At 39.2% G+C, this 15494-nt stretch overlaps 1 protein-coding gene across 1 annotated transcript in view; it reads right to left on the bottom strand.

Moving 5' to 3' along the window:
- Positions 1 to 15494, bottom strand: part of DNAH10 (dynein, axonemal, heavy chain 10) — a gene marked incomplete at both ends in the record, with an annotated part of 47929 nt that overhangs the window by 12089 nt on the left and 20346 nt on the right. The window contains 24 exon segments of the mRNA XM_010079681.1: positions 379 to 459; positions 1212 to 1415; positions 2328 to 2499; positions 3102 to 3311; positions 3602 to 3769; positions 4844 to 4937; positions 5324 to 5496; positions 6171 to 6431; positions 6944 to 7096; positions 7500 to 7645; positions 8576 to 8695; positions 9149 to 9362; positions 9676 to 9810; positions 10299 to 10421; positions 10547 to 10682; positions 10983 to 11141; positions 11299 to 11417; positions 11587 to 11778; positions 12663 to 12809; positions 12918 to 13106; positions 13664 to 13816; positions 14223 to 14357; positions 14640 to 14823; positions 14918 to 15187. Coding sequence (XP_010077983.1) covers positions 379 to 459; positions 1212 to 1415; positions 2328 to 2499; positions 3102 to 3311; positions 3602 to 3769; positions 4844 to 4937; positions 5324 to 5496; positions 6171 to 6431; positions 6944 to 7096; positions 7500 to 7645; positions 8576 to 8695; positions 9149 to 9362; positions 9676 to 9810; positions 10299 to 10421; positions 10547 to 10682; positions 10983 to 11141; positions 11299 to 11417; positions 11587 to 11778; positions 12663 to 12809; positions 12918 to 13106; positions 13664 to 13816; positions 14223 to 14357; positions 14640 to 14823; positions 14918 to 15187 — 3938 coding nt within the window.

Genomic DNA, 15494 nt, shown 5'->3' with positions numbered 1-15494 from the left:
CAAAGGTTTTGTTGGGTTTTTTTAAGCATCTGACAATTATTATCTTTCTTATGTGCATCTAAGCCAGGCACAAAAACCAGTCTTTTCTGGGGCAAAAAGCAAGATCAAGGTAGAGAAGAACCTGGGCCTCCTGGTACGCAAGCCACATTGTCTGTGGAGCTGGGAACTTGAATTTCAGCAATGTTTTAAATCTATTTGAGTAAGAGCCTTCCAACCAAAAACATTTTTTGACTGGGATTTTGCATCACCTGTTTAGACACAGGGTAACAAGCCCAATGGGAAATCAAATGATGATATCTACAATAACTGCAAAGTAAATAATATATTTCTTAGGCTATCCTAAGGGTTAATGGGTTAAAATACTGACATTTTACGTACCAACAAAGGATTGTGCAACTGCATACAAGGCTTGGGGGGGCCAGGGCAAGAACCAGTCAATACCAGTGTTGTTGACAAGACCTTAAAGTAAAGGGATAGTGTTATTTGAAAAATTCCTTTGTAAAACTAGACCCTAATCTGCCAGGCAGTCCCACGCTTAACTTTAGTTGCATCAAGAATCTGCAGGATCTGTCTAATTTGACTCCTGCTTAGCACAAATATATACCACAAAGTCAACACTTCCATTTTGATAGTAAACAACTTTGCACCTGTGTCCTGCTAACCCCATTGCACTATTCTTTAGGCTGTACCATTCTACAGGATGCAGTCAAGAGCTGCAACAAGGCATTTTAATGCCTAGGTTAGGATTCCCACCAGTACCCGTCTTTCACATGTCTCTTCAGTCTCCCAAGACTCCTCTCAGCCACCTTCTCTCTCAGTGGGTGTCCCTCTCACCGTTGGCTTTGGATACAAAAATGTTTCTCTTACCACCATCCTAGTTTCATAATGATTTAATATCATGCATTCTTCTGTAAACTACAGAAGAGAGGCTGCGGACATAGGCTGTACATTTCCAGTTCAACGAGGATGACCAATTGATTTCTAGCTGTTCAGCTGGAAAATGAACTGATCTGGTAAATGTTAATCAATAATATCCACTGATATGTGATAATTAACTGGAAAAAATATCATGCATTGCAAATCCTTAATTATGAAACCTGTGCTGCTTAGCTTTAACTGCCAGACATCGCTGAGTGTCCACTGGAGATTTTCTCTTGCCTGCAAGCCTGTATTTCTCAGGGAAGGGACTAAGCAGTGTGTACAATTGATACCTGGAAAATTTCTGCACCACGTTCTCAGACTTTCCCCAACTGGAGACATTCCCAGGACAATGTGAAGGTTGCTTGCACATTTATTTACAAAATATTGCCAGATACTCTCTTTAGCTGGGCCCACACCAGCTTTAGTAGCTTCATCTCCAGCCTGACTCAGTATGGAGTCTTTTTCATCATCTGTAAAAAGGGCTGGCACCATTCCTGTAACATAAGGACAGAAGAACACCAGCGAGAACAACCAGTAAGAGAAAACCATATGGCTGGGGATAGGGCAGATGAGAAACCAGAGACACAAATTTTAAACCTAGTTCTGCAAAAATGAATCTGGGTAGTTTTTAATGAACCTATTCATCTCTCTATGCTTCTCCTCCGCCCAGCCCCCAAGGAAAATAGACAGTACTTAGGATGTGCGCAGGGATTTGGAGGAATAATTAATTCATTTTTGTTTGGGATTCAGCAACATATACAAAATGGCACAAGAACATAAACTGCTTTTAACTCCGCAAAGAAAATCTTCATTAGTGTCTACAAACCATCAGTTCACATTTTCATTCTTTCAAGCACTTGGCTAATATTGCACAAGTTACCTAACGACAGGCACAAGCAGAACAGGACCAGGGAAAACTAGACCAAGGAAAGGGATAAGATTTAACATATCTGTTTTCAAATCAGACTGTGCAGGAACTTCTATAGAGAGGGTTGTCACGCAGTGCCAGCTGCTGCTCATTTGCAGAAGATGTTAAACTACAAAGATATCTAAGCAGCTGCTGCAGTTCAGGTGAATGCTATTCAAAAGCCAATGGGACAAAAGGTGGGTTGTGGCCAAATGCAGCTGAAGTTATACCTCAGTCCAGGAAGAAACCTGAGACTCCTACAACATCGTGATCAGTGTGGATTGACCTTATGGCCTTCCCAGACATGTATAAATGACTGTGAGAAGATGACAAAATGCCATTATTAAGGCCAAGATCATTTCAGGTAGTACTGAAAGGTGTAACTAACTAAAGCAGCAGGGGGCACAAGGTGAAACAGCAATAGCTGGATCAAGCTATTGAGATTATGAGTCACGAGTAGACACTGCTGATCGGGAGTAACTGAGGCTGCCTGTGTCACCTGAAGTTAACATGTTGTTGATGAGTTCCAGGAAACTGTCTTCTGCTACATGGGCATCTGTGAACAAGAAGACCATTGACTTGCTGTCAATACCCAGCTTCTGGTACAAATTTTTCAAATCCTCTCGGAAATTATTTTCTCCATATCCTCGACTCAGGATGATCTCAAATACCTAAGGATGTAAACATATACTGAGAAGACACAGATGGACCCAAGACATGATGGTAACTCTGAATTTCAGTTAGATTGGATTAAGGGTTTTGGTTTAGCAACTATCATCAGTAAATGTGTAAGTATCAAATAAATTATGCACTACATTCTGTTTTAAGATTATATTTGTACAACCCTGAAGGATTACATTTTCAAAATTGCTATGTGTTCATCCTCCTTTTTTGTAGGAGGATGAGCCAACAGCCTCTGTAAGAGACTGAAAGTACCTCTGAGAGAGGAACATTTCCTATCTGAAATATTACAGTATCAATCACAACAAGGTTCCTCAAGCAGCACTGGAGTGCTCCTGTAATGGGGATAAGTATCAAAAGCAGTAGTTAGGGACCATTGTTTGCCTCCTTGTTTTCTGTCCCCAGTGCTAATACCCAGATTCAGGCACTGATAGCTTCCTGCCCAGATCACCCACAGACATCATCTTACACCTCCCGGCAATCACCTCATCCCATTTTTCTCTAAACAGGGAAGAGCCTGATCTTATCTTAACTGACTGACTTCCCCCCACCCCACTAATTTAATCCTGATCACAATATTGCTTTCCTTCACTTCTTTCACGGCAAAGATGCAGGGTCACCAACCTCACAGGCCAGCCAGTCTCGTCAGAGACTGTTTTCCTGAGCCTCCCACTCCTATGAGCAGGGCATGCCCACGATCCATCCGTATGATGCGATGTACATGGATTAAGTGCTCCAAAGCATCATCAAAAAGAACCAGATTCATTTTAATATTCACTTCATTGTATTCCTCCAAAATCTCCTGCAGAGAAAGGTGGACAGAATGTTACTAGGAGACCAAGGAAACAATAACATTAATAAAATAACAACCCATTTAGCAGCATTATTCCTTTCTCCTTCCCCAGGGAAAATAAACTGCTGGAAAACACTGCCAACTGTGTAGCTGATCCTCAATTTTCATTACTGCAGATCCCAAACGGGCAGCAGTGCATGTAAAGTTCTACATACACCCAAAAAGAGAACAGATTTTCTACAGTTTGAGGCAGGCTCCTGCCCCATCCTCAGGCACAGTTCCAAGCTGATGCACACTACCTGAAAGAGAGCTTTTGCTGCATCATAGTCTTGGATATCTTCATAAATACGAGGTTCTCCTTCACTCAGTGCCATTCTGAAATCTCCAAAAAGAATAGGATCCCTCATGGCCTGCTCCAAGTCATCTTTGAAATTCTCTTCAATCAGGTTTTTTATATGACCTTGTACCTTCAAGTATATTAAATGAGTCAGGCAACACAACAAAGCAAATGATTCTGAATCCAGTAACACTCAGGAGGGTGATAATGCAGACTCTTGGTCAAGTACTGATTGATTTCAAGGGAATACTTATGTCACTACAAGATCCAAAGACCACAGCCTCCTATTGTGCTCCGTGTATGTTCTAAAATCATCTAACAGGCAGTTCAAGAACCACCCAAGCCACGACTGCAGAAGTTTAAGACAGAAAAGGATAAGCCTGTTAAAAAAAATACCTTCTCATATATTGATATAAACATTACATTAATAAACCTTCCTTCTCAGCATTCATAGATGTCTCACCACCAAGATTTCTCACAAATCTTGTAAGTCTGAATGAATGTCCAAATACAGAAAAGTTGCAATATAATTATTCTGAGCTGTGAAAATTGAACTAGAAATGTATCTTTGTATATTACAGGAGAAAGTTTTAAGCAGAAAAATCTGAAGCCACCTTAAGCTACCTCTTTTCATCTAAGCAAGGTGCTTCTCAAGCAGTTTATATGTAAGCAAACTTTACCCAAACCCTGCCCTAATTCTCAAGATATAAAACTGGTGTCGATCTCTCTTGTGTTTTAAGATATAATTTGGAGCGTTTTCCATTTTGCATAGCAGCCAAAACTGAATGTATTGTTTAAGGACTAAGCTCATATCCTTCTTTTTCCCACTTGATTGTACAGTCACATTCTGATACGATCCTTCCTAAAGGAAAATACTGACTTGAAAGTGATTTCCTCAGTTTTCCACTGCACTGCTCTCACAGTTAGTCACCTGTGCCACTGCTAACCAATTTTCCTGGACAGGCAAGCCCAGTAACACCTTCTGTTCCTTCAGCAGATCTGCTCACTTAGTCTGCCATAGACATTTTGTTTTTCAGAAGAAAACTCCATGGGCCGTGTTTTAAATTAACAGAGCAACACAAGGGTTAGACAAGTCTACAGCCTGACTGCAAGTCATGAGTGCAACAGTTGTCAATGTCGCTGTTGCAAATTAGTTGCCATAGTAACAGTCAGAGACTACTAAAAATTGAAAGAAATTACTCACCAATGCTTTGTCTGCTTCATTAATCAGTCTGTCATGGAAAACCCGCAGGCACTCATTTCTCCAAACTCTCACCATCTGGGTCACCATTTGAAACCTACATTAACATTGAAATATCAGACTGCACCAAATGAGCTGACATGATTCCTAAGGCCATACGGTTAATAACACTGATCAAAGTCTGCATGGATTTTTTTTTTTTTTACTCTTTTTGGTTTTGTTCTTTTCATAAGGACAAATAAAACATTTGTTTGCATTTTTACCTCTGGATATCTTATTTAAAAAAGACTAACGCATCCGTGTTTGTCATCAAGAGTAAGATCACAATCTAGGATATTCCTGAACATTTTCTCATTACGGTGACAGTTTAATGAAAAGTGACCAAACATGACTGATTTCATGTACCGAGTTACCTCACCGTCAACCAGATTCATCCATTATAAATAGGTATAGGACCACTGAAGACAATTTTTATATTCTTACCTCTCTGGAGTTGTAAGAATAAGTCCATTATAGATCCTGGAAAGATCCCGTAGGTTAAAAATGTAGTGGAATTTGGAAGGGGTAGGGGGTAGGTCACGAATAATCATTTTATAAAGCTCCAAAGTACACACAGTAATCTTGTCAGAGATGGCTGATACAGACTCATTAAACATCTGCAAACATGAGAAAGAAGAGGCACTTTCATGAGACTGCCCAGAGAGAACTCAGTGCTACTAAATATATTTCACTTTCCAGCTTTTAACCCTGCTTGGTATATTTCAAATAACTGAGAGCAAACATTTTCAGAATTCATATTCCTCTCTAGTATGAACATTCTGCAGTTAAATGTTTTGGGCAGGGCCCATCTTCACTCCTGAGCTTGCACAGTACTGAAGATAACATCAAACTCCATGACGGGGATTTCTACAGTACTTCCACAGCAGAAAAAATAACCTGCTTTTTTCTTACATAATGTTGCAGTGTACTTGCTAGTAATGCAGTCTACTGCATTATATTAAATTTTTCACTGTCATACAGGAAAGAGTTTGCTGACTTTTTTGCCGTTGGTTATAGGAAACATAACCAAATGGTTCACAGGTTTCAACCTATGAAAAGCACCAGTTTGTAAATTATCTGCTGGCTTGAATGTCTACATACTACTTAAGAATTTACAAAAACAAAGTAAACTAATCTCTTGAGAAAGAGAAGAGGAAGGGGAAGGTTTGCATTAGGTTCAAACAAGAAAAAAAACCTCATAACAAAAGATTTCATTTCTTGTGATAAAACAGAAATAAATGTCTAAAAATAATAAACCTGTTGAGCAGTCCTTTAAAAACAGTGAAATTACCGCAGTGTGGCCTTTCAGGATGGAGGCATAGATCAAATTCAGTGATTGCTCAGAAGGAAAAGGTATGTTAAAAACACTGAAGAGTGAGATGAATCGAGGGTCAACTTCATTCCGACCTCCTCCAGCTTTCCCCATGGCAGCAATAAAACCCAGGTCTCGAATAAGTTTACAGTTCAACTCCTTACTACGGTCATACAAGAAACCTTTTTCTAGCAGCAGCTTCAACAAGGCAATGGGTTGCTGTGTGCCATACTCATCAACCTGTTTAATACAAAAGAGTCAAGATGATTAAAGCACAGTACATCAGCATGTCAATTACTGCTATAAATGTGGAAATACTGTGCTCCATACTCAGGAGAAGACTACAAGGACTAAGTGACACTTTGTAAAGCTCCAGCACTGATTGTTAACATTCATTCCAACGTCTCCTATGGGAAAAGTGCTTCTTCTCCAAGATAAACTAAATGCACACACGCTCTTTTGCCCCATGTACACAACCTGCAGCCAGTATCAGGCCACAGAGACATGATTTTAATGGCATAAAGCAATGATCCCAATAGGATCCCACTCATATACAGGACAAATATTGTAACAGACAGAAACACTCCCTGCTGCACACAAGTCCAACTCTTCCGGAGATCCTAAGCTGAAATCCAGTTATGTACTTAACATGAATCTCCTCAACTTGTGATTCTTGGATCTGTGTATGAAGGGACTACATCAGCGCCACCCCGAATGTTTCTATAGTACCTTGCAAACCACTGGCAGCTTACCCTAGGCATATTCATATCATCCATGAAAATAATGAGACGTTTTCCCATAGGAGGGCCATAAGTGTCTTTAGTTCGTTTCTCTACATTTGTCTCTAGGTTTCTCTGAATGTCCATTGATGTTGTACGAGAAGAGAAGTTAATTACTAGCAGTAGCTGCAAAGGAGAGGAAATAGATAAGAATGGATTTTTACCTGTTTTTTTTTTTAACCAGAGCATTCAAAAATATACTTTATATTAGACTGTCAGACATTGAGGAAACACTTCTCTGGTCCATTTATTCACTTTTATTACAGATGACAAAGTAATCCCATTCTTGGGACTTTGATAATATATATTTACTTTCTAAAACTGAATCTGTACATGGTAAAAAAGGAACAAAACATCTTTGATCCTGAAGGATTCTCAAGTCATTCACACACTTTGGGTCTGAGCTTGAAGTCACGTTACTGAAGTCAATATTGCTACCCACTGATTCAGGCTTCACAATGCAAGTTTAACACAAGGACAAAGAACGAAAATGCAGCTTTACAAACAGGGCAAAATGCCTCATACTTACATTAAGGTCTTTGTTCAGATTGCTTAGGAAGTTTTGTGTAGTTGCTGTTTTAGATGTACCTGATTCACCTACAAGAACAACTGGGCGTTTCACTTTTACCATCTGTTCTAGTAACCAAGTAGTGCGTGTTGTATCCACTGTAGGCACTGAAAAAGACCATGAATACAATAGCAGGTTAAATTAAAATGCAGTACAGCTGGGGGATTTGTATTTATAGCATAGTGCTGGATCAGGCTCTCAGGGTATTAACATGCAGTTGCACAAAGACATAATCTGAAATACCAACTCACCAACAATGCTGAAAGAAAATTTTAATTTCTCAACCATCCCTTTTCAGCTTTTATCATTGTGATCTTTCCTCCTATAGATACATTAAGAAAGAAATTATCTTTCCTATAGGAGGGTCATGGACTCGTTAAGCTCCATTTAATTCCTATTTTAAGGACATAATCAGGATTTATTTGGATCATAAGCATTTTCCCAGAACACTACAGAGATGAATTTTGATCTATGTGAACAGCCTGCCATTAGGAGCAACTTCAGAGATCCTATAATTATCTCTTGTGTCAGTGAAGTCAACCTGTGCTTGCTAAAGTATTACTGTAAAGTAACCTGCATCAATTTGTTCTTGACTATGAAAAGCACCTGCCACCATTATACAGTGCTTGAACTAACAATCAGCAACAGCCTTAAGAATGCAATTTTTATCTACAGAGTACTTGAACCAAGGAACTGACATTTTTCCTGGTTTCTGGTAGAGCAGACGGTGAGTCTTCTGCTATTCTGGCTTGTAAAAGGCACTGTTAGCTCTTAGTAAGCCTTATTAACTGAAACAGGCTTTTCATCTATCCTTTCCTCATTTCTTTATTACACAGTGCTGTAAAGATCAACTCTATTTCTGCTAAACTGCTATGACAAGAACATTAAAGAAATTGATTTGTGCCATCACAAGAAACTGAATTTGAGCAGATGACCTTCAGTATAGAAAGAGGATGTCTCAGGTAAGTGTCAGGCACTCAGTGGTGGCACATTATAAATTAAAGGTATATTATCACTGTATTTTATCTTACACTTACCTAGAATGTCAAGAAATTTCACTTGAGGGTTATGAATATATTCAGGAACAAGTTTCATCCAAGGTACCCACTTTTTTTGAGATCCATCAAAATGAAAGTCATACAAAGTTGGCAGCTGACCTGCAAACCATTAAGCAGCTGGAGGTTTTCTAGGACACTGAAATATTTCATAAGAAAATAATCTGATTGAGATGAAAGTGAATGGTAAGATTCTGGACGAAGTTGGGCAACATTGTGTTCTGTTTACTTGTCATTTAACCCAGTAAGACATCAAACAAAACTCTCCTAGTCCAGCACTTGGATCATACTGTTGCTTTTTAAGCATCTTCCACTGTCTTTCCTTTCACGATTTATTTTCACTGTTTCTCTCTTCAGCTTGGCATAGAAAAGTACTGTTCTGTGAGGACAGACCAGTAGCTGAGATCCATCTAGCATCAGTATCTCCACATGGTTTTCCATGATAGCCCTTCAGAGAGCATATTTTGCAGCCACAATAGCTAGCTGCCTTCATGGAAACTAACACTTTTCTAATATAATCAATGGGATTAAGACTAAATTATGGCAAGATCCTACCTGGCAGCTCCCCTGGCTTAGCCAGGATGTTATCATCATGAACGGTAGACATGCAGGAAATACGTTTAACACTTTCATCGAATTTAATTCTCCCAGCATCAAGAAGAGCAGCACCTAAGGAGGAATATAAAGCTTCCAAGAAAAAACACTCTAGAACATCAGGGTCATCAGGTTGTACAACTAGAGCTTCCAGCATCACAGTCAGCTGCACCACCTGTTGTAAAACAAGACAAAACTGTGAACAGAATTGCCTTTTAGATACTTGAAAACTCTTAATATGTTTTCAGCTGTTTGAGTGTTTGCTGATCTTTTGTCCTTACAGGCTTATCTGCTGATATGAGCACTAATGACAGCAGAAGAGCACTGTTAGGAACTCAGTATTTCCTTCATCTCTTGGTGCTCATCACTAGCAAACTGACATTTCAGCATGGACTCTACTCTTGTGCTGTCTTTGGCAGGTTTTTACTCTCTTCATCATTCCATTTCTCTTTTTAGATAACCTTTTCAACCTTTTCTCTATTCCTTACCATATTTAAATCTGTTTGAGGAACAACAGTCTTCAGCCTTGCTTCATGTCTGCCGTCCACAATACCCTCTACAATCATATCAATAAGGGAAGGCACATATTTTTGAAAGAGACGATCCAATTCAATTCTCTCTTGCTGAGAAACAAAAAGGACAATAATTCAGCACACAGAAAACTGGAAGCTGGTTTTTGACAGCAGACCTTGTCATCAATACCTGGCTAACCAAGTATGATTGTTCTTGCAGGAATCACTTCCAGCAAAGACAGGATACAGTCACATGAAGAAATGTGACACTGTTGTACAGAGCAGATTTTCAGCAGGTGAGGATCTACATTCACCAGGTGCTAGCAGCTCAGTCGTCTTACCTCAGCTCCCTGTGGACTTGAGTTTTTAATCTAAATGTAAGAAACAAGGACCTAAGCATTCCACTGTTAACTCTTTGGAGATCAGGTAAGCTGATGTCTGGGTTCTTCACGTCTCAGAAACAACGAGAAGTTAGAAAAGCAGGGAGCTCTCTGCTGCAGGCCTAGTGATTAGGTTTGTTGTCAAAAAATTTTTTTTCCATATGTCTACAGTTCAGTATTTAATACAGATACTTTCTGAACGAATGAAGAAATTCCCACCTCATTTTCCCTTTCTTGGATCCACTTCTGCCAATAGGGTTTATATTTCAGATTTTTAGGATCTACAAAGACCATTCCACAGCGGGATACCGTGGCAGGAGATGCATACTGTAAGTCGCCAACCTATAAAATAAACACACAAGATAATGATACACTTAAAGAACAGCCACAGTAACTGCTTTTCAGGATTTTTAGACCCATCTGTTTCTAACCTTTCCCATGTATTAAAAGGTACAGTCATTACTTACCTCAAACAACAACGCACAGTGCGACTGAAGTCTAATCCGTTCCCCATTCGCTAGGGTCAGTAACTTGTTGTCATCCATTACAGAATTCATGTTTTCAACCCAGAGAGCATCCACATCTCCATCAAACAGAATGTACCTGTGGATAAAGAAGATAAGGGGAACTGAGTAATCTCTGATTTTCTTAACTTATTTCAGAATTCACATGTGCCATCAAAGGTGTCAAAGTCCAGGTGTTTGGAAGCCTCCCATTCATTCTTGATAACTGCATAGTTTCCATCCATCTGACTGAGGCTAGAAACTCACAGAAGAAAGAAAAACCCGAAGACACTTTGTATTTATTCAGCATTTTAAAAAAATAGTACAGTATTACATATTTTTTTAAAATTATTTAAAATTCAGTATCTAAAAATCATCACAATGATTCCTAGCTGTCTACCTTCGTTCTTTCTTCTCGGTAGGCCTGTTGATATCCCGAAAAATGTTTGACAGGACTCCATCTGTCCAGTCTCGTGTGTTAGGGTCAAGGATCCCATACAGCTCAATCACACTCATAGCTTTAGGGTTCAGTGTGTAAAGCTTTGTCAATAATCCCAGCCTAAAGATCCAGCAAGAAAAGCAATATTAATGACACAATACCATCTCATGTTAACCCAAGGAAATATTATGGCCAGCTATTGATCCTGTCATGACTACACAGGGCTGAATGATGCCATTTTACAACCTGATTTCTAGGTATCAAATTCTATACTCACTTGTTTTGGGCTTGGCACAAAGCATTAATGACAACTGACTTGCCACCTCCAGTAGGTCCAACTATCATCGTAGTGTGACGAGTTAACATTGTTTCGTACATCTGAACTACTTTATCCACCTGAAAAACAAATATTGATTCAATTGAGTGCTGTCCATAATTCTTCTATGGACAAGATCAGCAGCTGGTCTGTATCAGTTAAGCTTTCCTCGAGACACTCCAGAATGCAGCAGTGCGTATCCAGCCCAATGTTTACAACAAAAACTCAAGCCATTGACATTTTTTATACCTGAACTGGTAAAACAACATAGCCTCCTTCTTCCAGCACTTGTTCTACAGCATCGTTGAACTTAGGGTAGTGGACCCGAGGGCAATCCAGGCCAGGAAACAGGTCAGAGATTAAGCCAAGGAAGAGAGGTACATCTTCAAAGATAAATGTAGGAAGGTTCATGTCTCGTAGAGCTCTCATCAGTACAACTTCCTAGACAAAACATAGCAGAATTAATCTTTACCAAACAGCTAACCAATTACTAATATGTAGTAACTTCAAACCTCTCTAAAAAATATTGCCTGATTACTTCAGTACAGCTTTGAGAATGTTTTCTTGGCATCAGTTTCTAGTAGAAACAAAGGTTATTTTATAAGAACTAAGCAGACCAACAGCTAAGAATAATGCACTGTGTTTTTCTGCCATATTAACCAAATGCCAAATGGCTGGAGTAGCCCACACCACAGCTTCTCTGAATTGATGTTAAAATAACCAATTGTTTTATAACATACCCAAGCTCCACAGTCACCTTCAGAGCATCATTTAGACCCCAACTCCCTGCCAACCTGCAGCATGCATCTGTACATAACTTTATACAAGAGTTTCCTTCAGCTGTCTCCAAGTTTTTAAGAAGAAATTTGAGTAAGATTTCCCTAGGCAAGTGGGTATCACCACCATACATATGGAAATAAAAAACAGGTGTAAAAGAAAGCCACAAAAGCATTGTAAAATCTTCATTTATAAGTTTACTGTACTACTTGAGCTACACAATTAACAGCTGCAAGACCGGAGCACTCACTGTTCAAAAACCAGCTTTCACTATTCATCCAGAGACTTTCATCTGGCTATTTACATCCTGGACTTAACAAGAAGTAAAATACCTCCTTTTCTATAGATTTCACTACTTTAACTTGAGCTCTCATGGTAACTTGCTGGCAGAGGGCATGATGAAACTCAGTAAGAACAAGGTGAAAAAATAAGACAAATAACACCAGCGCTCCTATTTCCAATGCAGACAAACTACAGCTGATGTGTAAACACATCCTCTTCCTAATGAAAAAGATAATCTGCCCAGAGTAACTAGGTAGCAAATGTACCTCACTGAGGTCTGCTGATCCTCTTTTCAGTTCTCCAGCCATCACCAACACTGACTTAAGGGCCCGCAGTCCAAAATCATAGTGATGCTGTTTAGAAAGTTGTTCCCTTGCCAGCTTGTATAGCACTGTCATCTTTCTGGCAAGGATCTGTTTGAGATTTAAGTTAGAGAATCACAAATGTGTAAGTCACAACCAAACATTGGCCATGCATATCGGGGTGAGTACATGGGTATGGGTACAATAAAATTTTCTTACCTTTGCTGTAAGAAACCCTTCAGAAAAGAGCATGATTTCACAGATTTGTTGAAGATCTGGTACAATGACAACCACAGGCCTGAACAAAGCTTTTACAGACTCAGGGAGCTCAGTCCGGCCAGCATAACCAGGATTCATCGTAATAAAAATGCCCATGCAGCTATCAAGGGTAATTTCATGTCCTTCAAACTAAAGAAAACATTAAAACTAAAACAATATGTATTTGGAATTGAGATAAACAGTACTATTTGTTCAAAGAGAAAACCAGCAATCTGCGGGCACCCACTTAGGACATGTTAAAATATTTAGCTTTAAATAGTCCTCCAGATACATTCATCCCACTGTTTGTATCTTGGATATAAACATCAAGTCATCTCACACTTCTCAATCAAATTTTCTGTCTGAGGGTTTTGAATTCCAATAAACATCAGTAAATAAAGCCTCACAATCCACATCAAGCTAAGTTACTCCTCTCCCTAATTACTACTACACTATTATCCCATTTACTTACTATTATCCTGTTTAGCTTACTTTTATCCCACTTCACAAGGGAAGAACCTACTAGAGGATTAGGAAATCAGCAAGGATTTAACATCTCTGAAACTGGAGTACTTACTGTGGAGTTTGAAATGTTCAGCACAAATGAATTACATAAGAAGCAGCCCTTTGATCTAATGATGGGGTATAACCCTGAGTCTTGTACTCAAGATCAGCCTTCACAATTACTCTTCTTTTTTAATGTTTACCTGAAATTTTTTCAAATTATTCATTAAAGCATTTCGAATAGTCTGAATCTGAGAAGAAATGACTGAAAGCACGGAAGCATCGATACGATTGAATTCATCAAAGCATCCCCATGCTCCACACTGGGCGAGACCAGCAAAGATTTTACCAACTGCCTAAGAAGAACGACAAGAAGAACTTCTCAGTAATGAATATATAAAACATTCACCATCAGCAAACTTTGGAGTCTGCTAAAACTCTCAATGACTGGGTAAAACCTCTGGATATTTATATATGCAGGAGCTAGCAATCCATCATAAGGTCTTGGGATAATTACTTGCCAAGTGCAGATTGCCTATAAACACATACCATCTAGTCATTGCTCCCCTGCTTGAAAGCACCTGAAATTCCTTCAGGAATTTATGCAAAAGAGACATTTTTTACTATATTTCATTACTACTCATCATGGTGTCTTTAAGGGAGGTACTTATGCAGAAGTTCAGAATATGTCCTCATGCTAGACACTGAAAAAGAGCAGTAACTGGCACTTGGTATCAGAGAACACAGATCTTTAACTCTTACTTTGAAATCCATGCCTTCTCCACAGTTTGTCACTACACACAGCAAGCCCAGTGCTTTGGCCAGATCCTTGGTTGTTTCTGTTTTCCCTGTACCTGCTGGCCCTGCTGGTGCTCCTCCCAAAAACATTGATAAAGCCTTTGGAGACAGATCAAAAAGCAAATCAAAGCTTGGATTACATTTATATTAGGTTGGTATCAAAATCACAAATGAACCTTTGGCTACAAAAAGCCTTAAATTTTATATATTCTGTATTATCTTTGAGGCAATCAGGTTAGAAGGACATCACAACTGGTTTCAAACATATCAGCCTTTGCACTGGCATCTAGGAGATAACCAAGTGGCAATAAAACAATTATGTTATTGCCTAGAAGTGTATTTTGAAAGGGCTTGTCAGTAAAAATCGCCTTGAACATATACCTGTGTGAGCGTAAGATAAATACGATCTGTAAGCGGGGTGATCACAAGACGTCCGTTCAAACCCATGTACTCATAACCGTATGAAAATGTGCCTGTGCACTGCCGCACACTCAATTCATCTGGCTCTCTGTCCCAGTAAAAACGCAGCTGGCTTTCCCATTCAAACTCCTGAGCCTGCAGAATGCTACACAAGAGAGACTTGCTCACATGAGGAAAAAGAACGGAAATACAATTTATGCATTTGGTATTTTCTCAGTAGGTCGGGGGGCAGTGTTTACCTGTCTCTTACGAATGTATCAACAATGTCTCTGGCATGAACATCAATAATGAGAACAGTGTTGTATTTTTTCCTGTCATTTTTGCTCAAAGGCATCGTAATGCGGGTAACCAGGTCATCAATTTGTTTATGCATTTTTTTAGCATAAAGTTTCATTGCCTGTTTTTCTCCCTTCTTCACTTTCCGAAAGACATCCTCTACCTCCCAAGTCCACCACACCTGATTAGCAGCCAGCACCATCATGCCTTGGTAGAGTAACATCCAATCAACTCTATGGGAAATACATACAATGACAGAGTCTGAGTTACTGTTTAGCCTAAGTAACTGTTCAGGATAGAAAGAGAAAAAACAAAACAAAACAAAACAACTTCCTCTTATTTCTGCAACTACAACATGAGCTAAACTTTACAGATGCACAGAATTCTGTCAAGGTGTGCTGTAGTATTTCAAAAGCCTAGGAAATACTCTGACAGAAAAGCTGCCTATTCCATGTGTAAAGATTGCCAAGTGGAAAACATACTGTGCACACAGCAGTAAAAATAAAACCTCACGACTTAGTTACATATGATAGATAACAA

This window comes from Pterocles gutturalis, unplaced genomic scaffold, assembly GCF_000699245.1.
Source record: "Pterocles gutturalis isolate BGI_N339 unplaced genomic scaffold, ASM69924v1 scaffold17924, whole genome shotgun sequence".
In the NCBI taxonomy this organism is placed as follows: domain Eukaryota; kingdom Metazoa; phylum Chordata; class Aves; order Pterocliformes; family Pteroclidae; genus Pterocles; species Pterocles gutturalis.
Note: the sequence above shows the minus strand (reverse complement) of the source record. Positions and strands in the feature narration are given on the sequence as shown.